Genomic DNA, 26,506 nt, shown 5'->3' on the forward strand with positions numbered 1-26,506 from the left:
TTTGTGTGATGTGCTAGGCATAGTGTTTGTTCATGTTAGAGCTAAACTTCCATAGTGGAAGTTCTATTTATCTGACTTAGTGGTTTACGATTTAACATCTCATACCTCACTGAGTGATTCCCCTGTTACTCACTCCTCTTTCTTCCCATTGCAGGTGAGCTTGCCGAGTAGTTGGATATCTGGACGGTTTGGTGTTTTTGGGATAATTGTATTTATTCGGTTTCAATTAATGATTTATACGACTTTTACATTCAATTTATTTGACATATTTTTATAATTCAATTTAAAGATGTATTTCTTTCGGATTAATTTTATTAAATGTTTTGATATTTTATTCGGTACTGAATAACTCGGTCTAATTCGATATTTCGCTGGTAGTAACACGCCGTTCTCGAGAGAGGAAGAGACAGATGTTACAATTTGGTATCAGAGCCAGGTTTCGTTCCGGCTCTGACCCGGGACGGTGATTTATGGGACTTGGATTTTAACGATTTTGATAGTTATTAACGTTTTCGGGGATTGGGAACTTTTTCAAAAAAAAAAAAGAAATATGAAACCCTTCTCTCAAGTATCACTTGGTTAGTTTTTAGCGTTTCTGAGTTTGTTTTGTTTCGCAGGAGAAGACCAAGTTTCTATTTGTTTCATTTGTTCTTTATCTTGTGTTCTTCTTTCCTTCATAGCCGTTGAAGTTCTTTGCCGGCTCTTCTTGGAATTCGCTCCGAACTCCAGTTAAGTGGAGAATAACTGTAACGATGTGGATTCTCAAAAAAAAAAAGCTCAGATTTCTTTTCCTATTAATTAAATTTCTCTAAACGAGATGGTTTTTTTTGTTTAAGTAAATATATCTCAACCTTTTGTTTTCGTTTGACCAAACCGGTTGGTTTATCTTAATTAATTATTTTTACCTAGCTATATATATATTCATATGCATCTCCTCCCTCTTCCTTACCCTAGCCGCACACGTCTCCTTAAATTGCGATCAAAGGAGGAAGCCACTACCATCACACGCCTCGTTAGGTGCCGCCGCATCCATGATGGTGAAGTTATGTACCGGATCCGTTAGATGGTGAACATGACCGAGATAAGGAGGGAAGGTGAAGACATGCCACCGTCTCATCGCCACCGTATCATCACCACTCGTCAACTCCAATGCGGTCTATATGCATGTTCATGGGATGAACGTAAGACCTTTTGCTTCCCTTACGTGATGTTCATTTCATGCTAATGATCCTTAATCGTGTCATTTGGTCAAGCGTGAGAACTCATGCATATAGGTGTCTATTTCGTTGTTGCTTGAGCAACAAGTAATCATCCCTTTAGCCCTATATTAATTAATTTATTAATCGTGTTTTATTTGTGTTGTCTCTGTTCTTTTCCGATCTGGTGTATTGTTGCGAGAAGTCGAGATCCATGGCAAACCCTAATTTACCTTAGTAATCAAGTCAATTTGTTTGTTTTCCGATCTGCTCCGATTCTCCGTTTTAGCTAAAGTGAGGGCTTTTCTGTTAAATCTCATACTAGTGTAAACTTTTTCTATGGTAGTTTAGATTTCGAAGCATGATCCGTTTCTCTAAATCGAGTCTGTCTGAATCTTGTTTGGTAGTTAGTTTATTCAATGTGAACCGGAATTAGGGGTCTAGAGGATTCAAATGTTGTTTGGATTGTTTGATTGTGTGATGTGCTAGGCATCGTGTTTGTTCATGTAATAGCTAAACTTCCCCAGTGGGAGTTCTATTTATCTGAGTTGGTGGTTTGCAGTTTAACATTCTATACCTCACTGAGTGACTCCCCTGTTACTCACCCCTCTTTCTTCCCATTGTAAATGAGCTTGCCGAGTAGTTGGATATCTGGATGGTTTGTTGTCTTTGGGATAATTTTATTTATTCGGTTTCAATTAATGATTTATACGACTTTTACATTCAATTTATTTGACGTATTTTAATAATTCAATTTAAAGATGTATTTCTTTCGGATTAATTTTATTAAATGTTTTGATATTTTATTATGTTTTGAATAACTCGGTTTAATTCGATATTTCATCGGTAGTAACGTGCCATTCTCGAAAAAAGAAGAGACGGGTGTTATAGTGAGTGACCACCAGTAACTTACTTTATTAATAGCATTTATTTCTACGGATGATGCAATAGAATTGGGATTATTATGGCAACGGTTGCCAAAAGAGTAATTTTGAAGTTGGATCTAAAATTGAAATATTGTTTTAAAAAATAACATTAATAGGTGATAGTTTAATAAACTATAATTTTTGGTTAGTAACAGTATTGTATCTCATACATGAAAATGGTTTTATACCAATTTTAGATCAATTTGTTTTTCATAGTATGCATGATTTAATAGTCTAATATATTTAGTGGGGGTTATTGGTTGATGTATTTTAATATATTTGAAAATCTAAACTAAATCTAGTGTTATTGGTTCTATGATTTTAAAATCGTAATGAAATCAATTGTTGTTAGTTTTATAAATTCTAATTCAAATAAAATATTGTTGGTTTTATGATTTATAAATTCTAATTCAAATCAAGTATTATTCAATCATACAAATTTATTAATAGATTTTATTTTATAATGGATTTGAATAGACTTGTATAGATTTCTTTGTTAAAAATACAAAGAGTCAAATCCGAGGAAAAACCTCCGGATTTGTAAATATTAATCCGAGAAAATTATATGAATTTCTAAATCAATCAAAATATATAAACCAATAACACTTCCTTCGAATTTCCAAAGAAAATATATTATTATTTGGTTTATGTATTCTAGTTGATTCAGAAATCCAAATAGAATTTATAAATCCAAGTAAAATATACATATTTTAAAATTTAACATATGAATTTAAATTAGTATTTACAAATCCGAAGGTTTTCTTTTGGGTTACCTTCAGATTTGAGATTTTATATTTTAACAAAAAAAAATACAAATCTATATAAATCCATTATGAAACCAAATCTATTAATAAATCTATATGATTGAATAACACCTGATTTAAATTATAATTTATAAATCATGCCACCAATAACACATGATTTCAATATATATTTTACAATTATATAACCAAAAACAATATATTTACTTTGGATTTCCAAATCTATTAAAATACACTAACTAATAACATTAGAAATAAAATTATATATTCAATATCTTATTAAACTGAGAAAATAACATTACAAAATATTTGGAGAATTAATTATCCCATATATTAGATTGACGTGGTCACATGTGTCTAGACGCAATATTTTAGTCAAAATATTTCTCAGGTACAAGTATATTATATGCAAGTATTACAAATAAACACTCTGTTTTCATGTTATAGATGTTTTCGTCTTCAGATTTTAACCATTCCTTTTTGTTATATGATAGTTAAAGTACAAAAACGTACAATTTACTAATTTCCGTAACACTTCTAGAAAAATATATGACATTTGGAACATAGCAGATGCTTGCAGTAGACGTAACAACATTTACAAAACTGGATAGAGTATTGCTTAGCAAATGAAATTTGAAGGCCTGTTATCTTCAAACAAACATATGTTTATTCTAAATCGCAAAAGATCTATATATTTAAGGGAGAAGGAGGTCTGTTCTTCTTGAACCATGTCACTTTACCCAAGGATTCTCAGATTGACACGTCAGATTATTCTTCTACGACTTTTGCATCACTTGCATTTTAAACAATCTAGAAGTCTGGAACTATAATGTTTGACTTTTCCTCATCCAGCCCAAAATATCATCAGCCCACTATCTGACAAACCAAATAATGCAGCCCAAAACCGAATCAAAATAACCATCGTATAGGGATTTATCGTCTTCACCATTAACATCGAGAAAATCTAATACCTTCTCTTCGTTGTCCCGTAGAAGTCAGTAACGGCTCCACTGCACTTGCAAAGGATACCATTAAACCTTGCACTGAATCTCAGTTAAGACGACCCTCAGTACGTCTCATTAGTTCACCACCTCGGTCCTCTTCAGCTTCTTCAGGATTTCGAACCTGTAAATAGGCATCTCTGGCTTGATGGTTTCCACAGATTCATAGCTCCTCTCTACTCAAAATTCAGAAAAACTCATGCAAGAACAATGGCCGCTTCCCAGATCTCTCTTTGCGACTAGAAGAAACAATTATTTCAAGCTTTGTAATTCTGTTGTTGCCATCTGTTTTAACGATTTAACGAAGATGGTTGAAGTGCCTGCTGTTGCTAATCCAATCCCACTGAGATGTTTAGGTTCTGAAATGTTGAGCAGGTATTTTATCATTTTTACTGAGTTCGTGCTCATAAGTTTAATTTGCAGCCGTCTCATACCAGAAAACCCTTCTTTTTCAGACATCATTGGTGCGGTTTGCGACATCAGGGCAAAATACAATGACCACACTCAGACTACTCAGCGAGTGTTCCAAGAAGCTCCAACGAGGAATTTCATCTTTCATCTGCACTAAATGTTTTAATGCAAATGCTGTTGGAGTTTTCAGGTTCTCTTTATTCATGTTTCTTAATCATCCATATTAGCTTAGAGATTTCTATTATTTTCACTAACCAAGATCTTGGAATGACAACATAAATGCTTTTTAAGGTACCGTGTTCAGATGCTAGTGGAGGCGGGTGTAATGACCCAAATTCTGGTCCAAAGAATTCAGGTCGAGGCCCAACACCTTTTTCAAAAGTCCAAGGTATTTTGTTATAAAAACCCACCTCTATCCACTTTGGTTTCTCAGAAACTTCATACAAAAAAAAAAGAGTTAGAGAGAGAGTGAGCTAAGAGAAGAAGTGTGATTATTTTACAGTGAGTGGGTCGCCGGAGCTCGTCGCCGAAGCAACCGTGTGCCGTGATCACGTTCAGCTCGACACCACCGTTCGCAACCCTAGGTAACCACCACAAAGTCATCATGCATTTAGTTTAGTTTCGGCCATTTTAGTAAATCTATCATATCTCCCTAACCGTTGAGAATCTCGTGCATTCAAGACCACCATCGTGTTCCTCTCGTCGAGACAAAGCGGTAGACACAAACCACGCCGCAATCAGAGCCTGGACGAAGCCGTTAGAGCCTCCCGAAGTTTCACATCCGCGAGCGCGTGAAACACACGTGCCGCTGCAGTCCGTCAGAGTCACCGCACCGCGCATTCCGGCCACGCGCCGCTGTCTCCGACCGCCGTTCGCCAGAGTCGCCGTGCTCGGCCACCGTCAGTCTGCCGTTGGGAAGCCGCCGCCGCATCGCCGCCGCACCTTCGCCACCGCCGGTAACATTCCCTGTAAGCCACCGCCCCTCTTCCATCGCCACCGGTGACCTGAGCCGGTGACTCGCCGGTGACTCGGCCAACTCGACTGAGTTGACTCGGTGAGTCAACTCGGTGACTCGGTCAACCGGTGGTTTGACTAGTTTAATTGGTTTAAATCGATTTTGGGCTGGTTAGGTTAAAATGGTTGGTTATTGGAAATTGATTTTTGGTTAGAAGTAAACCAAATTGCAATTAATTAGGATCTGGTTCAATTGAATTCGAAATCGGTTAGGGTAACCGATCGGTTAGGTCAAATTGATTTCTGGTCAAGAGTTGACCGGATTTACCTTTGACCAGCGAGTTGACTTTTCTCTAGACATTGACCAGACCCGTTTTAAACCGTTCGAAAGGCGTTCTGACTCGATTTTTCGCCCTGGTTTCAGATTTGAGTCTATTTGAGCATCTGGAGTTCATAGATACCACTTCTTCTTGTTGCTAAGGTAAGGGCTTCTCCGTTTAAATCCCGAACTAGTTTAGTGCTACCATTATGGATAGTTTAGTTTCGAAACATGATCCGTCTCTGTGAATCGAGTCTGTTTGAGAGTCTTGCTTGTTTATTATTATTATTGATTGTTAAACAGGAAATAGGATAATAGAGGATTCAACGGTTGATTAAAATGATTGATGTTAAGAATTGTTATACATATGTATATATATGCGAGTCCAAGTGTGGAGATTTGCGGGGTGCAGAGCCGTCTGTACTGGCTGCCTATGTTTGAGGAGTTTTGCGGGGTGCAGAGACGTTTGCACTGGCTGCCATGTTTGGGGAGATTTGCGGGGGTACAGAGACGTTTGTACTTATGACGCCTTAGAGATTTGCGGGGTGCAGCGTGGACCACTATGCTAGCGACGCCTGTAGAGTTATATATATATATATATATATCCTTATGAGGAGAATGCGGGGTGCAGAGAATAGCTATGTACTATCATCGCATTGTTTGTCGTTGTATGGTGCAATAGGCATATGATTGTTCTGTGTGGTGTAATAGGCACCGTGATTGCTTCATGCTAGAGCTAGGCCTACATAGTTGTAGTGCTATGAACTGAGTTCGTGGTTTACGGTTTAGCATCCCATACCTCACTGGGCGATTTCCTTGTCGCTCACCCCTCCTTTCCCCCTTTCAGGTGAGACCGACGAGCAAGAGTGATTTTCGGACCGGTGCTATTGGGCTTTTGGGCTTCTATCGTTTTATCGCTTTTATCGTTATCGGGCCTCTAGGCCTTTGGGCTTTTATCGTTTATGTTATTTCCTATTTCAGACTTCCGGATTTATGTCGTCTTTATATTTCAGAATTATGTTGTCTTTATATATTTCGGACTTATGTTGTTATCAGTACTTTCATTTTGACTTATGGTATCGTATTGTCTTTTATATTATGATATGGAGATTATTATTATTATTCTTTCGATTTTATTTAATTTCCGCTTTTATTTATTTATTATATTCCGAGAAAACCGGGTGTCACAATTTTGGTATCAGAGCGGGGTTTCGTCCCGGCTCCGACCCGGGATGGCGATTTTGGAGACTTGGTTTTATTCGGTTTAAACGGTTTTAGACTATTTCAAATATTTACGGGGATTTGGGAATTTTGAAAATGAAAATAAATAGCACATTTCCGTTCGGCATCACTCCTTAAATGTTGGTATCCAGAGTTCGACAGAAGTTAACTTTTTCGCTTTTCTTTCAGATGCCGCCCAAGAAGAGAGTTGTTCGTACTCAGGCCGCCGGAGTTGCTAGAGAGGCTGAGGATGAGCATGTTCAGCCCGCAGTTCCGCAGCAGGCGGCTCCGCCTATTGATCAAGATGCTTTGAGACAGATGGTTCACGATGCGGCTAGGCAGGCTGCACAGTAGGCAGTCCAGCAAGCTGCCCAGGAGGCTGCCCGAGTAGCTGCTCAGGAGGTTGCCAGACAGATGGCTGCAGTTCAGCAGGGTCAGCAAATTCCGCATGGTCCTCAGGTTCAGGTGCAGCAGGGTCCGCAGATTCACATGCAGCAGTCCCCACCAGTTCAGGTTCATCATGATCATCAGGTTCCACATCAGCCGGCTCCAGCCCAGCAATACCCTCTGGTTCCCGTTCAGCCGGTTCCAGGAGTTTTTCAGGTTCCACCGCCGCCACCTGCTTTCCCAGTTCAGGTGCCCGAGGTTGATGAGACATTTATCAGGGTGTTGGGACAGATGAAGTATGTGAGTTTGGAGCATTTCAGTGGAATGACGGAACCTACTGTTGCTCACGATTGGAAGCACAGTTTGGATAAGTGTTTGAAGACCATCTCGTGCCCACCAAGGCTCAAGCTTAACATCGCTGAGTTGTATTTGCGTGGAGATGCATCAATCTGGTGGGATGGAGAGTGAGATTGATGCACCGTGGCGAGCTGACATATGATGATTTTCTTTACGCGTTCAACAAGAAGTATTTTCCGAGGGAAGCTTTGCATGAGAAGAAGAATGATTTCGAGCATTTGAGGTAAGGTGCAAAGTCTGTTAGGGAGTATGAGCTTGAGTTTAACCAACTCCGCAGATTTGTGGGTAACAACATAGATGAGGAGGATCTGGTCAAGAGGTTATTAGATGGGATGCGAGTAGAGCTTCATGGTAGGTGCAGTGTGGTTACCTACACAAGTTTAGAGGATCTGGTAGAGAAGGCGGCTGTGCAGGAGAAATGTATGGGTGAGGAGCAGAAGTTCTCCAAAGCAGTTCAGCCTAAGGCAGGAGGGGCTTCGGGGTCGCAGAAGAGGCCTTGGGAGCAGACTGGAGCACCCCGTTGCGAACGTTGTCGTCGCTACCATTTTGGAGAGTGTTTCCAGTGCTATAATTGCGATTAGTTTGGGCATCTTTCAAAGAATTGTAGGAAGCCACCACGTACTCAGGTTGCAGCGCCAGCAACGGCAGTAGCACCAGCAGTGGCAGCGAGGAACTATTACGGCTGTAACCAGCCGGGTCACATCTACAGAGATTGTCTGAGGAGGGGCAATGCAGCACTTCCACCACCACCGAAGCGTCCAGCGATTGTTCCACGGGTGTTTGCAGTTGGTGATCCCCAGGGAGTTGAGCCGATAGCGGGTATGTGACTTTTCCATACTTGTTTGTGTTTGAATATTTTGGTGAGTGGTTATCATGTGTAGTTAGTAAAAATCTTGGGTAGGATCAGTTTTGGTTGGAGGAGAGTCAGCTCATACCTTATTCGACACAGGAGCCTTTCATAGTTTTGTGAGTCCGCGTGTAGTCCAGTCTTGGTCCTTTCGGGGTGTCTTCGAACCGAAGGCTAAGAAGATTCAGACAACCGGCACAGAGAGATTGGGAGCAGTCGGCGTTCATCGCGATGTACCCGTTATGCTTGGAGGAGTCGACTTGTTCGGAGATTTGACTGAGATGGAGCTGAACTACTATGATGTTATACTCGGGATGGATTGGTTATCACGACATCGAGTAGTACTGGATTGTCCGAGAGCGAGAGTTCATATCCCCAGAACAAAAGGGAAGATCATATTCCAGGGGATTCAGACGCACCATGGAATTTCCATTGTCTCCATGTTGCACGCAGATGAGCTACTGAAGAGAGGAGCAGAAGGATTTTTGGTGACCATTTCGATGGTTAAGGAGGTTGGTCAGTAGGAGCTGCATGACATTCCAGTGGTTTCCGAGTACGAAGACCTTTTTGAGGCTTTAAAAGGGCCACCACCAGCTAGAGCAGACGTTCTTACGATCGAGGTTGAGCAAGGAGCAGCACCAGTTTCACGAGCCCCATACCGCCTTGCACCAGCTGAGATGGTGGAGTTGAAGAAGCAGTTGGAAGAGTTATCGGATAAGGGATTTATCAGGCCGAGTACTTCACCTTGGGGAGCACCAGTGTTGTTTGTGAAGAAGAAAGATGGGAGTTTAAGACTTTGTATCGACTATAGAGGTCTGAACAAAGTGACCATCAAGAATAAGTATCCGCTTCCCCGTATTGACGAGTTGTTGGACCAGTTGCAGGGAGCTTCTTGGTTCTCTAAGATTGACTTGGCATCGGGATACCACCAGATTGCGATAGCTGAGGGAGATGTGCGGAAGACGGCCTTCCGTACACGCTATGGCATTATGAGTTTGTGGTGATGCCATTTGGATTGACGAACGCACCGGCAGCATTCATGAAGCTTATGAATGATGTGTTCCGGGAGCACTTGGATAAGTGTGTGATCGTTTTCATTGACGACATCTTGGTTTATTCTCGGAGTAGAGAAGAGCATGCTGAGCATTTGCGGATTGTGCTAGATAAGCTTCGGGAACACCAGTTGTTTGCCAAGCTGAGTAAGTGTAGCTTTTGGCAGAGAAAGATTGGATTTTTGGGCCACGTGGTTTCATAAGCAGGAGTTGCTGTAGATCAGAAGAAGATTATCGCCATTTCAGAATGGCCGACGCCATAGAGTGCTACGGAGATCCGCAATTTTTTCGGTTTAGCAGGGTACTACAGGAAGTTCGTCAAGGACTTTGCCAGCATTGCAAAGCCGATGACGAAGCTGACGGGCAAAGACGTCAAGTTTGATTGGTCAGACGATTCATCGAGGAGTTTCGCTGAGTTGAAGCGACAGCTGACACAGACGCCAGTTTTGGTACTTCCGAGGCCAGGGATACCATATGAGGTCTACACTGATGCTTCAGGTACCGGGTTGGGATGTGTATTGATGCAGGAAGGTCAGGTCATTGCATATGCATCACGTCAGTTGAGGCCTCACAAGGTCAACTATCCTACGCATGATTTGGAGTTAGCAGCAGTTGTATTTGCATTGAAGATCTGGAGGTCATATTTGTATGGAGAGAAGGTGAAGATTTTCACGGACCACCAGAGTATGAAGCACATATTTACGCAGACGGACTTGAATTTGAGGCAGCGTAGATGGATGAAGTTGTTAGCAGACTACGACTTGAAGATTACTTATCATCCGGGCAAAGCCAATCATGTGGCAGATGCCTTGAGTAGGCGCAGAAATGATGTATCGGGAACTAGAGAGGTTCAGGAGCTTACGGAGACACTTACTAGCCTCAGATTATGTGCAGTTACTGTAGAGGGAGACACAGTTGGCGTTGAGGCTGTGGAGCAGGCAGATTTACTATAGAGGATACGCAAAGCTCAGGATAATGATGGGGCTTTGTGTAAGCAGATTGAGATGGATAGTGTTGGTTATCATACAGCCTCCAGTGGGATGTACATGTATCGAAACCGGGTTTGTGTGCCAGACGATGAGCCGTTAAGGAAGGAGATCTTACGGCAAGCACACCACTCGAATTTTTCAATCCACCCGGTGAATACGAAGATGTACATGGATCTGAAGCGATATTACCATTGGCCTGGTATGAAGAGGGATGTTGCTTCATTTATATCGCAGTGTCAGACGTGTCAGATGGTCAAGGCCGAGTATCAGGTGCCTAGCGGGCTATTGCAGAACCTGCCATTGCCAGAGTGGAAATGGGACATGGTAACTATGGATTTTGTGACGGGTTTGCCGACCACCTCAGGAGGAAAAAATGCCATATGGGTAATCGTGGATAGACTTACCAAGTCAGCCTATTTCCTAGCGATTAAGAAGACGGACAGAGCTGATCAGTTAGCACAGACTTACATCAGCGAGATTGTGAGATTGCATGGAGTTCCTCTCAGCATTGTATCAGATCGGAATACAAAGTTCACGTCCGAGTTTTGGAGAGCCTTCCAGAAGGCGCTTGGGACAAAAGTTCATATGAGTACGGCTTATCACCCGCAGACAGATGGTCAGTCAGAGAGGACTATCAAGACCTTAGAGGATTTGCTCAGGGCTTGCGTCTTAGATTGGGAAGGTAGTTGGGTGAAGTATCTACCTCTAGCCGAGTTTGCCTACAACAACAGCTATCATTCGAGTATTAGGATGGCACCATATGAGGCTCAATATGGTAGACCTTGTCGCACACCACTTTGTTGGACATAAGTGGGGGAGCGACGTGAGATAGAACCAGCCATGGTTCAAGAGACGGTAGAGCAGGTTGAGATGCTCAAGGTTCGGCTTAAGGAAGCCCATGACCGTCAGAAGAGTTATGCAGATAAACGGCGTAAGGATTTTGAGTTCCAGGTTGGCGACCTGGTATACCTGAAAATGAGGACATTTCAGGGAGGGTCTAAGACTCGGAAGCTAAAGAAGCTTAAACCGAGATATATGGGGCCATATCCTATTTTGGAGCAGATTGGGGCAGTTGCTTACCAATTGGATTTATCAGGAGAGTTATCAGACTTCCATGATGTTTTTCATATATCGTTTTTGAGGAAAGTCGTGAAAGAACCAGAGCTTATTTTGCAGCAGCCGCCCAGTGACCTTGGTAGAAATTTGCATGCGCCGTGTCAGCCAGTAGAGATATTGGATCGCCAAGTGAGAGCAGATCATGGTATGATGACCATGTTGGTCAAAGTTCGTTGGGAGAGAGATGGTATTCAGGAGGAGACTAGAGAGTCCGAGCCCCAAATGAAGATTGATTACCCAGAGCTATTTTCGGACGTCATTGGAGAGACAATTGGTGATTCGAATTCGGGGTCGAATTCCTTATTAGTTGGGGAGAGTTGTAATGAGCCAAATTCTGGCCCAAAGAATTCAGGTCGAGGCCCAAAACCTTTTTCAGAACCCCAAGGTATTTTGTTATAAAAACCCACATCTATCCACTTTGGTTTCTCAGAAACTTCATACAAAAAAAAGAAGAGTTAGAGAGAGGGTGAGCTAAGAGAAGAAGTGTGATTATTTTACAGTGAGTGGGTCGCCGGAGCTCGTCGCCGGAGAAACCGTGTGCCGTGATCACGTTCAGCTCGACACCACCGTTCGCAACCCTAGGTAACCACCGCAAAGCCGCCATGCATTTAGTTTAGTTTCGGCCCTTTTAGTAAATCGATCATATATCCCTAACTGTTGAGAATCTCGTGCATGCAAGACCACCATCGTGTTCCTCTCGTCGAGACGAAGCCGTAGACACCAACCAAGCCGCAATCGGAGCCCGGACGAAGCCGCTAGATACTCCCGAAGTTTTGCATCCGCGCGCGCGTGAAACACAAGCGCCGCCGCAGTCCGTCGGAGTCACCGCGCATTCCGGCCACACGCCGCCGTCTCCAACCACCGTTCGCTGGAGCCGCCGTGCTCGGCCACCGTCAGTCCACCGTCGGGAAGCCAACGCACCTTCGCCGCCGCCGGTAACTTTCCCGGTAAGCCACCGCCCCTCTTCCATCGCCGCCGGTAACCTGAGCCTGTGACTCGCCCGTGACTCGGCCAACTCAGCTGAGTCGACTCGGCCAACTCAGCTGAGTCGACTCGGCCAACTCAGCTGAGGCGACTCGGTGAGTCGACTCGGTGAGTTAACTCGGTGACTCGGTCAACCGGTGGTTTGACTGGTTTAATTGGTTTAAATCGATTTTGGGCTGGTTAGGTTAAACCGGTTGGTTATTGGAAATTGATTTTTGGTTAGAAGTAAACCAAATTGCAATTAATTTGTATCTGGTTCAATTGAATTTGAAATCGGTTAGGGTAACCGATCGGTTAGGTCAAATTGATTTCTGGTCAAGAGTTGACTGGATTGACCTTTGGCCAGCGAGTTGATTTTTTTCTAGACATTGATCAAACCCGTTTTAAACCGTTCAAAAGGCGTTCTGACTCGATTTTTCGCCCTGGTTTCAGATTTGGAGTCTATTTGAGCATCTGGAGTTCATAGATTCCACTTCTTCTTGTTGCTAAGGTGAGGGCTTCTCCGTTTAAATCCCGAACTAGTCTAGTACTACCGTTATGGAAACTTTAGTTTCGAAACATGATCCGTCTCTGTTAATCGAGTCTGTTTGAGAGTCTTGCTTGTTTATTATTATTATTGATTGTTAAACAGGAAATAGGATAATAGAGTATTCAACGGTTGATTAAAATGATTGATGTTAAGAATTGTTAAATATATGTACTAGTGGTTTGTCCGCCTTACGGGCGGGGCGGTTGTTTTTCGGTTTAATTTGTATGTAATTGATTTAGCCATATTTTGAGCTATTGAATGTTGTATAAAAGTGTTAGTTGTTGTTGGTGTTTTTATGAGAAAGAAATTGTCACCATTACACGGAGATTTCTTCTATAGACTTGGAATGTTTGTTTTGGGTTTTCAACTGAACATTTTGTTTGATGTGAGAGCCGATGAGATATAAGTGGTTGGTTACTCATTTTTGAAGTATTTGTGGGAGCATAACGTATTGTAGGAATGTATTCTATAGAATGAGGTTAAATAGATGATTTTATTGTCTTCTTCTAACTTTTGGTTTTAAATATCATTTATTCATGGGTGTTAATTTTTTTAGAGTTATTTGTTTGTGTTGAACTGAATTTTTTTAAACGTTTTTCAGTTTCTTTTTTATGAAGACTATTTTTTTACGAAGACTATGTATTAATTGTATATTGCATTTATTTGGAGGGATCATCATAGTATTAGTTGTTATGTAGAGTTCAGCTTTAGTAATAATGTTACTTTAATTATAAATTGCTAAGCAGTATATGGGTTGGGCGAAATATGTTAGTTCTCTGTACATCAAAAATAATTACAAAGACCTCATATAATATTTTATATCAAAGAAACTAAAATCGATATTACTCTCCATATCAAACTATTAAATTACAAACAAAACATCTAAAATTATACTCCCTGATTATCATATATACGTAGTGAGATGAAATTTTAAATACACGAACTAATTGATTTAAAAAAGTCTATATGTAGACGATAAGCATATTAATATTCTTGAAGCATTTGGAGAAACGGGGTTGAGTGTAGCTCAAGCAAGGGCTTCATGCCAAGATACATTTGTCATGGAAGCAATTTTTGTATCTCAATCCAAAGCCAAACTGTGGAGTGTATATGGTATGACCGATACTCTGGTTAGAGCACTCTACCCACTGTAATATATTGGAAAAAGGAACTAAAGAAGAAAAATAGAAGCCGAAGAATGTAATTCTTATTTTCGAATGGGAATTTGAATATATATGTTGTTTTGAAACTCATTTCAGATCCAGTGTTGCCCAATGCACACCATGGAAATCAAAGTCAAAGTTAAAACAACATGAATTTATTTGGGCAAATTAAATTGCTTCTTTTTGGTTTTTTATTTATTCTTTAAAAACAAAATACATAAAGGATAGAGTCTAAACTCTTTGAAACAGGGGAATAGATAAACTGGTGGAATCGATCCCTTCTCCAACGGATTAGTCTCGTCTAGTGCAATTGATTAACGTAATTGATAACGTTTGGGTGTTGATTATTAATGTATAAGAATATTGTAGACATATTTTTGGTAGGCGATGAGTTACTGTTTTGGATGGTAGTAGGTTCCGTTGTATATTTTGTCGTAATTTTCGCCGTGATATATACGTGTAGATTGAGACTAATACTCATATCTTTAACAAAAAGATATATACGTGTAGAGAATAGTTGGAAAGAAGATAGCAATGAACGATTCTGTATTTATTATGTTTTTCTTTTTGATTTGCTTGATTTGAGTAGATATTTTAATATGCTTATATTTTTGGAAGATTAAATTTATGAGATTGTTGTTAAGCTTAGTTTTTTCATGATTTCACGGCGATGGGATCCTGGAAATGGAGGCGGCGAACGGGTGGATCTACAGGAACAGCAAGGCATGGAGTGGGGGTTCTTAGATTGGGCGATGTTACCGAATCTCAGGGGATTTGATTTGGATATACGGAATGGATATTTTGGAAAATTAAGAAGGACTGTTTCAGAGATCTCGATTACGATTTCGATCATCATCAAGACGAAATCACAGAGATCTACAGGTATTGAGTCTGGCGGTTTAAAGATTCTGTATTGTTTCTCTTTTAAGGAGAATGGGGAAGTACAAAGGCGATATGGAGAGTTGTGATTTCTAGTGTTTATGATAATAAAATTCCATGGAGAAGATTGGGAACGAGATTTCACAAAGAATATCAGTTGGAGATATATGGAATTAAAGGGGATCAACCTTGGCTCGGGTATTTGGAAAGTGGGATTTATTATAAAGGGGATATTGGGTCTCTGTTTTATTGGAACTCATCGAATCAATCTTGTACGTTTTTCTACAGAACAAAACAAGGTCTTTCTCTCATTTTGTTCATCATGACACAGGGGCAACTAGTGGGTAACGGTGGGGATATGAAAGAAGGAGAGAGTGCTCGAAAAAGATTGAAGATTACGGTGCCTCACTTCGACAACTCGGCGCTCATCAAGACCTACTCCAAAACTCTGATTGGAAGGTGTATGAATCCTCCGGAGCAAGATATGAAGGCTTTGATCCAGAATGTACCTAAGATATGGAAGTTGGAGGATCGGGTGATTGGGACAGACTTGGGGTTTGGCAAGTTTCAATTTGATTTTGAAACGGAGAATGATATTGATGCGGTCATGAAGCTTCAGCCTTATCATTTTGAATACTGGATGCTTGCTTTGGCGCGGTGGCAACCAAAGAAGAATCAACTATTCCCATCCGAAATCACTTTTTGGGTTCGAGTGATTGGTGTTCCAATGGAGTTCAGGACGACCCCAACTTTTGAAAGCCTCGGCGAGGCACTTGGAAGATTAGTAGCAGTGGATGTGGAACATTGTCGAGTTCAAGTGGTGGTGGATGCGTTTCAAGAGTTATGCTTTGAAACCACTTTGGACTTCAAAGGGGGTGAGTTCTACGATGGCGAGGAAGTAAAGACCTCTTTGAGGTATGAGAAACTGTTCGGGTACTGTGATGTTTGTTCGAGTCTCTGTCATAAAGAGGAGCTATGTCCTCTGTCAAAGAAGACTGTCGCGATGGCGAGTCCAGAGAAGAGAAGGAAAGATAGAGAAGGGAACGGGGGTTGGTATGATGGGGGGAAGCATGACGATCGAGCACGGAGCTATAAGGGGGTAGTCATCAATGGAGCTCCGAAACAACAATACAAAGAGCGAGATGGCCGCGACTACCATGGGAAGGGCAAGGGCAAGATGACTGATGAGGCTGACTTGAAATGGGTTAAGGCGGCTGATAGAGGAAACAAGGGATCCTCTAATGGCCACAAAGGCTACCGCGGAGATGGCGAGGGCTCGAGATACAGAAGTTCACGGAGAGATGAGACTAAGGTTGATACTCAAGAGGGCCATGGTAGGACTTTATCAGGACACACAGGGGCTCAGCAGGTTCATGGTACAGTAAGGAGTGAGGCGAAGGAAGATGGAGAGATTAGGGATCCTGTGGTGATCGACAAAATACTTCCCTCTCAAGAATTCCATGAACAACTTGTTAAGACTCAGACGTTGGGAACAGAAGCTATCTCAGATCTTATGGAGGTGGAGAAGGGGCTCCAAATGATTCAGGGTTTGGTGGAGAAACAACCGGTTTTGGAGGATGATAAGGTGATGAATATGGATGAGTTTCGAGCTGTCTTTTTGGAGCATGGAATTGATTTGGATGCGGCAGATAGCTTACCAGACGTTTCTGATAGTGAGCTGGAGGAGATGATGAAGGAACAGGAGGAGGGTGATAACACCCAGAGGGAGCTGGAGATAGGCACTAACGCTGAGAAGAAGGAGCAGGTTGATGAAGTAACAGGGAAGAAGCATGCTTCTCGCAAGAGACTGCTTAAGGCCTCATTGGGTACCGCAGTGAGCACGAAGATGAGGATTGCGTCTGCGCTTGCTTCGCCGCGGAAACGAGCTCCGACCAAGATAGGCACACGCCATGGAGATAACGTCAAGCAGTAGGAGAGCAAGGGACCCTCAATCCCGAAGAGTGGAATGCCAAAACATAGGTTTTATGAATCAAGTTTTCTCTGTTGTTTTAAGTGGGCGGGGTTTTAATTTTCGTATTGGGTTTTACTTTTTTAAAATAAGTTCTATGAGCAAGTATGGTGTAGTTGGTTCAAATGGTAGCACGGTTTCTTTTTGCGGTTTGGGTTTAAGGTGTCCTCTTTGTCCTTTTAATCTTGTTATGTGGTTTGGGAATAAAAAGGAACTTTCATGGATTCAACATTGGGTTCATCTTAGATGGTTTTCCGTGGTTAATCTACAGGTATCTCTTGGTATAATGGTGCTAGGTGGATTCTCTGGCGATGACTTTTGGAATGTATGGGAGAGTTGGATTAGATCTAGTACACATAATGTCACTAATAATTGGTTTTTTCTTACCATTATCTTGGTCGGGTGTGTAAAGCCAAATTGGCTAGGTAATGGGTTGGTATTAGTGGCTTTGAATGTAAAGGGTGTGGCCCAAAAGCAGTATGAACAAATGCTTGCGATTTTGGTTCTTATGGCCACAGTAGCTATTTTTTTAAATAAGATTCATTATAAGGATTCTACGGGGAGAATTAGTAGGGGAGATTCGAGGAATAATTATTATAATTTGCATTGCCTTGGATATGTGGATATATTTGAACTGCAATGGATTAGATTCTTTATGACATGGACTTGTCTTAATAGATTTCCTCGATTGATTTCGAGATCATGGTTATCGAGAATGAGACTGAACTCGGGTGTTTCAAGGGGGCCTTTGTTATTAAATCACAGTTATAATAATAATGGTTATCGGAATGTGGCATTACGTCAAGGTGTGATGGAACTATATAGGGGTTTTGTATGTGTTGAATGTGTAACAATTGCTCTGGTATGGTGGTTATGGAATGTTGGCGTTTTCCGGTCTTTGGGTGACCTCAAGCCTGAATCCTCTAGCTCGCATGAGCAATATAAAAATATTTTTTTATGAAAATACTAAGTTGGAATTGCAGAGGACTTGGAAGTCACTGGACCATAAGTTATCTTAAGGAAATACGGCATAAGCATAAACCAGATTTTTTATTTTTGTCAGAGACGAAACAGGAGTTTGAATTTGTTCAAAAATTTCAGGCTCACTTTGGATATGATAGCTTGGTTACTGTGGATCCAAGCGGGAGAAGTGGTGGTTTGGCTCTTTACTATAACAATGAATATCAAGTAAAAATATTATACTCTAGTAATAGAATGATTGACATAGAAGCGGTGTCTAATGGGAAACAAGTCTTTCTTACTTTCGTTTATGGAGATCCGGTTCAAAAGCTAAGAGAACAGGTATGGGAACGCTTAACTCGATACGGATTAGCACGATCTGAAACCTGGTTTATTATTGGCGATCTAAATGAGATTACTGGGAATCATGAAAAGGATGGGGGGTCTCTATGGAGTGTAGCTTCTTTTATCCCTTTTAATAATATGATAAGGAATAGTGGTTTATTGGAATTTCCGGCTCGGGGAAATAAGATGTCATGGCAAGGTCGGAGAGGTAAAGGGAAAGGAGCATTTACGGTTAGATGTCGACTGGATAGAGCTTTGGCTAATGAGGAATGGCATACTCTTTTTCCATATTCTTATACAGAATATTTGAGATTGGTGGGATCGGATCATCGACCTGTGGTAGCCTTTTTGGAAGAAAAAGTACCAGGAAGGAAAAGAGGACAGTTTAGGTTTGATAAACGATGGATTGGTCAAGAATGGCTTATGGAATCAATAGTATCAGGATGGACAGAAAATCAGGAAGGCCGTTCAGAGGATTTCATCACAAAGATTGGTAATTGTCGTCATGAAATTTCATAATGGCGGAAAAATAATCAACCATATGGGAAGGACAAAATTCAGAATCTCCAAAATGCGTTGGAAGAAGTACAAACTGATAATAATAGGTCACAAGAGGATATTATTGAGATATCTAGGAAATTACAAGAGGCCTATAAGGATGAAGAGGAATATTGGCATCAGAAGAGTAGAAATATGTGGTATTCATCTGGGGACCTAAATACTAAGTTTTACCACGCTCTGACAAAGCAACGTCGGGTCAGAAACAAAATAGTAGGCCTCCATGATGAAGCGGGTAATTGGGTCACTGAAGAGAACAGTGCTGAGAAGGTGGTAGTAGATTACTTTGAGGATTTGTTTAGATCAACAAACCCAAGGGAGTTTGATAGTTTTTTGGAGGAGATAGGTCCATCTATTTCCCCTCAGATGAATCAAATGTTACTGCGAAGAGCAACGGAGGAAGAAGTTCGACAAGCGTTATTTATGATGCATCCGGAGAAAGCGCCTGGCCCAGATGGAATGACAGCCCTTTTTTTCCAGCATTCCTGGAATGTCATTAAGAAGGATGTGGTTGAGTTGGTCAATAATTTTTTGATTACAGGTGATATGGATTCACGGTTGAACATAACAAATATTTGTATGATTCCAAAGATAGAGAGACCATCAAGGATGACGGAACTACGACCGATAAGCCTATGCAATGTAGGTTATAAGATCATTTCGAAGGTTCTGTGTCAAAGATTAAAAAATTGTCTTCCCCAGCTAATTTCGGAGACACAATCGGCTTTTGTGGCAGGAAGGTTAATATCGGATAATATTCTTATTGCGCAGGAGATGTTTCATGGTTTGCGAACCAACAAATCCTGTCAATATAAGTTTATGGCAATTAAAACGGATAAGAGTAAGACATATGATCGGATAGAGTGGAATTTTATAGAGGCCCTTCTTAATAAAATGGAATTTGATGCACATTGGGTTAAGTTAATGTGTGAGTGTATATCTTCAGTTCAATATAGAGTTTTACTCAACGGGCAGCCGCGTGGTCTCACTATACCTCAACGAGGATTACGTCAAGGGGACCCATTATCCCCTTATTTATTTATTATGTGTACAGAGGCTTTAATAAGGAATATAAAAAAGGCGGAGCGGGAGAAACAATTGACCGGTATGAAGGTAGCTAGAGTGTGTCCAGAGGTGTCTCATCTGTTATTTGCAGATGATAGTTTGTTCTTTTGTAAGGCAAACAAATATGAATGTCAAACTATTCTCAGGATATTAAAGGATTATGAGGCTGTATCCGGATAACAAATAAATTTCCAGAAATCCTCAATCCAATTTGGACATAAGATTGAGGAATCAAGCAGTCAGGAATTGCGAGACATATTGGGGATTCAGAATTTAGGAGGAATGGGATCTTATTTAGGTTTACCGGAAAGTCTAGGAGGATCGAAGGTTCAAGTGTTTGGTTTTGTACAAGATCGTCTCAATAACAGGGTGAATGGTTGGACTTTTAGATTTTTTACCAAAGGGGGAAAAGAGGTAATTATCAAGTCGGTGATAACTGCGCTACCAAACCATGTGATGTCGGTGTACAGATTACCGAAAGCTATAGTGAAGAAACTAACGAGTGCAGTAGCTCAGTTTTGGTGGAGCCCAGGAGGAAGTACAAGGGGAATGCACTGGAAATCATGGGATAAATTATGTGAACATAAGGATAATGGTGGACTAGGTTTTAAAGATTTAAATGATTTTAACACGGTAATGCTTGGAAAGCAATTGTGGAGGCTGATAGAGAAACCAAACTCTCTTTTCTCTCGAGTTTTTAAAGGACGGTATTACAGGAATGCTTCACCCCTGGAACCGATTCGCTCATACTCCCCGTCGTATGGATGGAGGAGTATCATCTCAGCTAGATCTCTGGTTTGTAAAGGACCAATTAAAAGGGTGGGCACAGGGTCATCTATTTCAGTATGGAATGATCCTTGGCTCCCATCCACTCGCCCGAGACTAGCTAACAAAAACCTTCATAATAGTTACCTGGACCTTACAGTGGATTCCCTTATTCATCAGGACTCCCGCACTTGGAATTTACAGGCACTTAGGACTTTGGTGGAACCCAACAATGCGAAATTGATTGAGAGTATTCCTCTGAGTAGAAATCAAATGGAAGACAGGAATGGTTGGCATTTCACTAATAATGGGAGATATACGATACAATCAGGGTATCATGTCGAAAGGATATATCCATATAAGGAAAAACCACCGGAGTTTTATGGCCCTAATGTGGATATTCTCAAGGCATTCTGCTGGAAAGTGAAATGCCCTCCAAAGAGTTTTATGGCAGTTGCTGACAGGTTGTATAGCAGTGACAAAGAATTTAAAATCAAGGGGAATAAAAGGAGATACAGTTTGTGCATGGTGTGGAGACCCAGAGGAATCAATAAATCATGCTTTCTTCGAGTGTCCTCCGGCACGTCAAGTGTGGCCACTATCAAAGATTCCATCAAACCCGACATTATTCCCTATTGGTTCTCTATTCGCTAATATGGATCACTTATTTTGGAGAATCAACCCGAAAATGGAGGGTCATCAGTTTGCATGGATATTATGGTACATTTGGAAGGATAGGAATAATAAGGTTTTCAGTAATATAGATACGGATCCGAGGGAGACGCTTAAATTAGCAGAATTGGAATCCACACTTTGGGCAGAGGCACAGATGATCAATAATTCAAGGGTGGCGCCTGAAGTACAGATCCAATCACATTTAGGGAACGCAGGACGATGGTGTTTCACGGATGGTTCTTGGAAAGATAAAGATTCTTTCACAGGACAAGGATGGTTCAGTACCATTCCGGGGTTTGAAGGTTTACTAGGGGCAAGGAATGTAAGGGCAAGTCTCTCACCTCTTCATGCGGAGATGGAGGCATTAATCTGGGCAATGGAATGTATGAAAAACTTGCGACAGTACGGGGTCACGTTTGCAACGGATTGTTCCCAACTGGTGAAGATGGTTTCAGAACTAGAGAAATGGCCAGCATTTGAAAGTTACCAGGAGGATATTAAGCTTTTGAGAAGAAGCTTCACCAACTAGGATATTGTTCATGTTCCTAGGACGAATAATACAATGGCGGATCGCTTGGCACGCAGTGCTCGGATACAACCGTCGTTCGTCGTACACATGGATGCAGAGTTGCCAGTTTGGTTTACAGAGTCCACATGAGTTTGTAGATACTTTTGTTGTCAAAAAAAAAAAAAGTTTATGAGATTAATTGTTGTTTTATCAGTAAAGAGTATTATAGTAATTAGTAGGTAGGAATGAATGCAATAAGTAAATATGATATTTTTGTATTTCACTTTTTTACGTCCATATATCTGGTATTTTTTCTTTATATTGTATTGAACATAATATGTTTTTTATTTCTTAATGGTTTTATTATATTTAATTGTTGTAAGAGTTCGTTTATATTTTTTTTAACTTACTTCAAGAAAGTTTCCGGAATAATAATTGGGGATTCTGTATGTACCCGAGGTAGTTTTGTTTTTCAAATAAGACACCTTATATGTGAAAAAATGAAATACTTTAATTTAGTAAAACGGTAAAAGAAATTCAAACAAAGCAAGAGCAGAAATCTTAATAAAAACTGAAACAGAAATTCAAAGAAGAAAACGGGAATGATAGCAGTAGATGGGCTTGACTCTGAAGCTCCCATCAAATAAAGTCAATAAACTTCAGCACTTGCTTGTAGCGAAAGCAACGCTTGCACCGAGTATCCAGATCATTGACGTGGCACCTTTTGGAGGGTTTAAGGAGCAGCATGTTTCGGACATATCGCTTCTTCATGGAAATGTCAAAATGGCGCAGAGATCTCCTAATCCTCCTCCAGCAACGATCAACTTGTTGTTTGTTGTCCCTCCAGCCTAGAGTAGCCATGTACCGTTTCCCTTCTTTCAGGTTTCCTCTGGACAGCATAAGCAGACCATACATGTACGTAGCGTTTGCGTAATCTCCATCAGCGGAACTGCGAAGGTGGAATAGTCCTTTGGCAGTGTTCCCAAAGTGAAAATACTCCTTCAAGCCCTCGATATAGTGGGCTTCAGGATTATTTTCCTTCAGGCACATCTCCATTAGGGCAGTATGGTCTTCGAGCGTATTGAGAGGATGGTCCGAGAAGTAGCCAAGGTCAAGATTTTTGAAAGACGATGGTGATGCTGCTCCTGGAACGGCATTGTACGACAGCGATGAGTTTTCGGCATTTTCATGTTGGGTTGACACAGCCAAAGGTGGGATTGTTTCGGGGGATTGGTTGGTTTCGTCAGGGAAGACGATGTAGTCATCTTGTGGGGAAGCCATGGCTTTGTGTTTATTTCTGAGTTTGTATATTTTGGGAGACAAGCTTCGGTGTTATATATATTTTTGGGATGCTTATAACAAAGATCTCGTGAGTTAAATGTATATCGTGTGTTTTAAAAGAGGGTCTGATCTTACTGCGTAGTTATAGGGATTTGATTTAGGCATGATTTGCTCTGTCAGTGATTTTTGTGTGAATTCTAAGGTTATGTGTAATTTTTATGATTAGAGTTTATAAATCAATAATTAGCGGTCCTCACTTGTCGGACTTTATTCTAATTTATCCTACTACCTCGTACAAAAGTTCTAATATGCACCACTTATAAAAAGTATTTTCTTTTTGGTTTTCTTTTAAGTCGAAAACACATCTAAATACGATAAACCCCTTAGTGAATCTTCAGAATTACCAACCCAATCACAATACTACCGGGTTATCTACCCAGATCCGATTCAAATGGATTTTTTCCTAAAATTTAATTAAAAATATATATTTTCCTTTTTCATCTCTCTCTCCCATTGTCTCGTCGTCTTCTTTCTCCTTCACAATTTTTTCTTCTTCTGATTTTTTCTTCTTTCTCTGATTTGTACAGCAGAGTATTTTATCCTTCGTATTTGATCACATTCTCGTTGGAGAATTCATTCAGTATGGATTTTCGTACTATCTTCTCATTGGGTAGCGACAGTTTGGTGTTAGTTTATCTAGGGATTGGTTCGGGTTGATTTGGTTTGAAACTACGTCGACCTTGGAAACTACATGGGAATTGTATGCTTCGATTTGGAGGAAGATGAGAGATTTGTTGTTGCTTTATATGTAAATGAATCAGAGAGAGAGATAAAGTCCTATGTGGGCATACATATTTGTCTTCATAGTGTTGGCCAGTGACCATAGGACTGATAATGGTTGGATGGCTGCGCTTTTGTGCGTTGAGAGATTGAAGACGCTGATAATCTTGTCTTGTAGGAAGAGGGATCCTTGTCCTGGACCGAAGAAGTTGCTGGGTTCTTGTCCGGCTCTCGAGAGTTTACAACTCAAAAGGTTTGTTACCATGTTCGCTTGGTGTGTTTAGGATGTTCTACTTCTTCTTAGAGTCAGACAGCACGCCATTTTTCTCATCCGCTGCGTTTTCTTTCCACTCTTCCTCTGCACTCTCTTCATTCAGATCATCAGCAGTGTTGAGTGGGCCTTTTGTATTCTGATCCTGCTGTTTACTGAACCTGATTAGGTAAACATTACATGGTCCGTTAAAGTCAATCTGGGTTTAATTTTGGAGAGTGTACACAAGTCGTTTTTGTGTGTGTGAATGATAATTTGATATTTCCATTTGGCAAAGATACAAACTTTTAGATTTGGTATAGAAGAATAGATAGAGAAAAGGCAATGGGTGTATGTTGGTTCAGTAAGCCAATGTTCTTTGTGAAGTCTGTGATTTAGATTTTTTGTTCAGTGGTGCTCTGTTATTTTCGTGTGATTCAGTGACTGCTACGTTTCATTTCGAGTATGTTACTGATCGTGAGGAAAGCTTTGGCCTTTATGTTACTATTTGTTCTAATTATGAAAGATGAAGACTTTATGTTATCACTCTCATATGAATAGTTTAAGCTTTTGTGTCTAAAATCGTCTTGTTTTGTCTGTTTGTACTAATAACTTTCAATGGTGTTCTGTTTTTTCATGTGATTCAGTGACTGTTATACCAATCAACAATGAGCGGAGAAAAGAAGCAAATTAATCAAGAAGCAAGACTTGATACAAATGGTCATCCACGGAATGGTTACACGTCTGTCCACGAGTTCAAGGTCTAAGAAAGCTGAAGAAAAGTAAAAAAAATTGATATATAGAAGAGCGAAAAAGCAAGACTATTGTTCTGAACTTGTCTAAATGTAACTTAAATTTTGGACGTTCGATGTTTGTTGTTTAAAACGTCTTGGTTTAGACTATTAGAATATTAGGTATTAATGTGTAAAACGAAAATATTTGGATAATTGAGTTTTTTAGGTGTTATTAAAAAAACTATTTTTTTTAGAAAATTAGTGTTTTCAATTATTCATCTTAATATGGTTTTTCCATTAGTATAGAAGCATAATGATGTTTTCTATAGAAATGAAAAGTTTTCTATCAACTTGAGAAATAAAGAGTTTTTATGTCTAATTTGACAACACATATGTAAAATTTGACAACACTATTGCTTGTGTTGTTGCAGGATTGGACTACTAGAATACTAGGTATTATTGTGTGCTAAAAACAAAAATTTGAACTTAGTATTATTACTAAGAAAACAAAAAAATTTGGATTTGTCTAAAGCGTGTCAAAAAATTTCAACAAAAAAAATATATCTAAAACGTGTTAAAAAAAAAAATAATACATATCTGAAAATTTACACTTAGTAGTACACAAGATAGTAGTAATATTTTCTTCTTCGTAGTAATACTTTGGCAAAATACAACATTTTTTAGTAATACAATATCAAAAAATCAAATTTATTAGTAATACTAATGCATTTAGACAGTTTTAGATTGTATATAACACATTTCTAGAAAAAAAGTTTCAAAAAATATGTATTTTCTGTTATTCATCTCATTATGACATTCTCATCAAGACATTAGTATGGAAATATAAGGATGTTTTCTATGGAAATGGAAAATTTTCTATCAACTTGAGAAATTAAGAGTATCTTATGTCTAATTTGGCAAATAAACACATATATGGACATATTATCACGTAATATATGATATACATCTTCTAAAAATAAACAATAAGACAAAAATTAATGTTCTTATAAACATGAATAATACATAGTAATTTAAGGTATTTTAAGGTAGTTCAAGGTAGTTCACAATAGTACATAGTAGTTCATATTAGTAGTACTAGTAATTCTAGTAATTCTTAGAAATTTTCATTTTCATCGATTTAATCCTTTTTAACCGACCACGAAGATGTTATTCCCACCATTGAATGTATTATTTTGGTTAAAAAGAGTGCAAATAAGCATTAATATACAAAATAGTCCTTAAACATCATTTTAGTATTTGTTTTATACCAATACACCTAAACTTTAGTTTGTCCTTAAATATAAAACCATTTTTTTTAAGTTTTCTGAATAGTTAATTGCGGACCGACCTTGTGTACGTTGTGGTAAAGAATGAATGTTTGTAACAACAAAACTTGCCGTCAACGTTTCAGTAAACAGCACGAATGTTTGTTGTTAAGAAAAAAACAGCATGAATGTTGTAATAATATATTTCTGTTTCGTTGTTTCAGTAAACACTATACATCGTGATCGTTGTAATAACATA

General features: G+C 39.9%; 1 protein-coding gene and 1 long non-coding RNA gene across 4 annotated transcripts; both read left to right on the forward strand.

Moving 5' to 3' along the window:
- LOC106402894 lies at positions 1–6,692 on the forward strand. The gene is made up of 5 exons (XR_007321385.1): positions 1–1,181; positions 3,876–4,259; positions 4,340–4,485; positions 4,587–4,683; positions 4,798–6,692. It is a non-coding gene; the product is annotated as an uncharacterized LOC106402894 (long non-coding RNA).
- A 7,792-nt stretch (positions 6,693–14,484) lies between these two features.
- LOC125584466 lies at positions 14,485–25,240 on the forward strand. 3 transcript variants are annotated; one of them, XM_048752959.1, is made up of 3 exons: positions 14,485–24,251; positions 24,376–24,438; positions 24,896–25,240. In XM_048752959.1, exon 1 carries the CDS (start codon positions 15,415–15,417, stop codon positions 17,023–17,025), a length of 1,611 nt encoding a protein of 536 aa, XP_048608916.1. In that variant the 5' UTR covers positions 14,485–15,414; the 3' UTR covers positions 17,026–24,251; positions 24,376–24,438; positions 24,896–25,240. The 3 variants fall into 3 exon arrangements, with proteins under 3 accessions (XP_048608916.1, XP_048608914.1, XP_048608915.1); XM_048752957.1 differs by having other exon boundaries at positions 14,485–24,438; XM_048752958.1 differs by lacking the exon at positions 24,376–24,438.
- The last annotated feature ends 1,266 nt before the right edge of the window (positions 25,241–26,506 follow it).

This window comes from Brassica napus, chromosome C3 (genome assembly GCF_020379485.1).
Source record: "Brassica napus cultivar Da-Ae chromosome C3, Da-Ae, whole genome shotgun sequence".
NCBI lineage: Eukaryota > Viridiplantae > Streptophyta > Magnoliopsida > Brassicales > Brassicaceae > Brassica > Brassica napus.

What these genes read in the sequence shown, in the direction of transcription:
- LOC125584466 (XM_048752957.1), top strand. Translation starts at nt 15,415, where the DNA reads ATGACACAGGGGCAACTAGTGGGTAACGGTGGGGATATGAAAGAAGGA.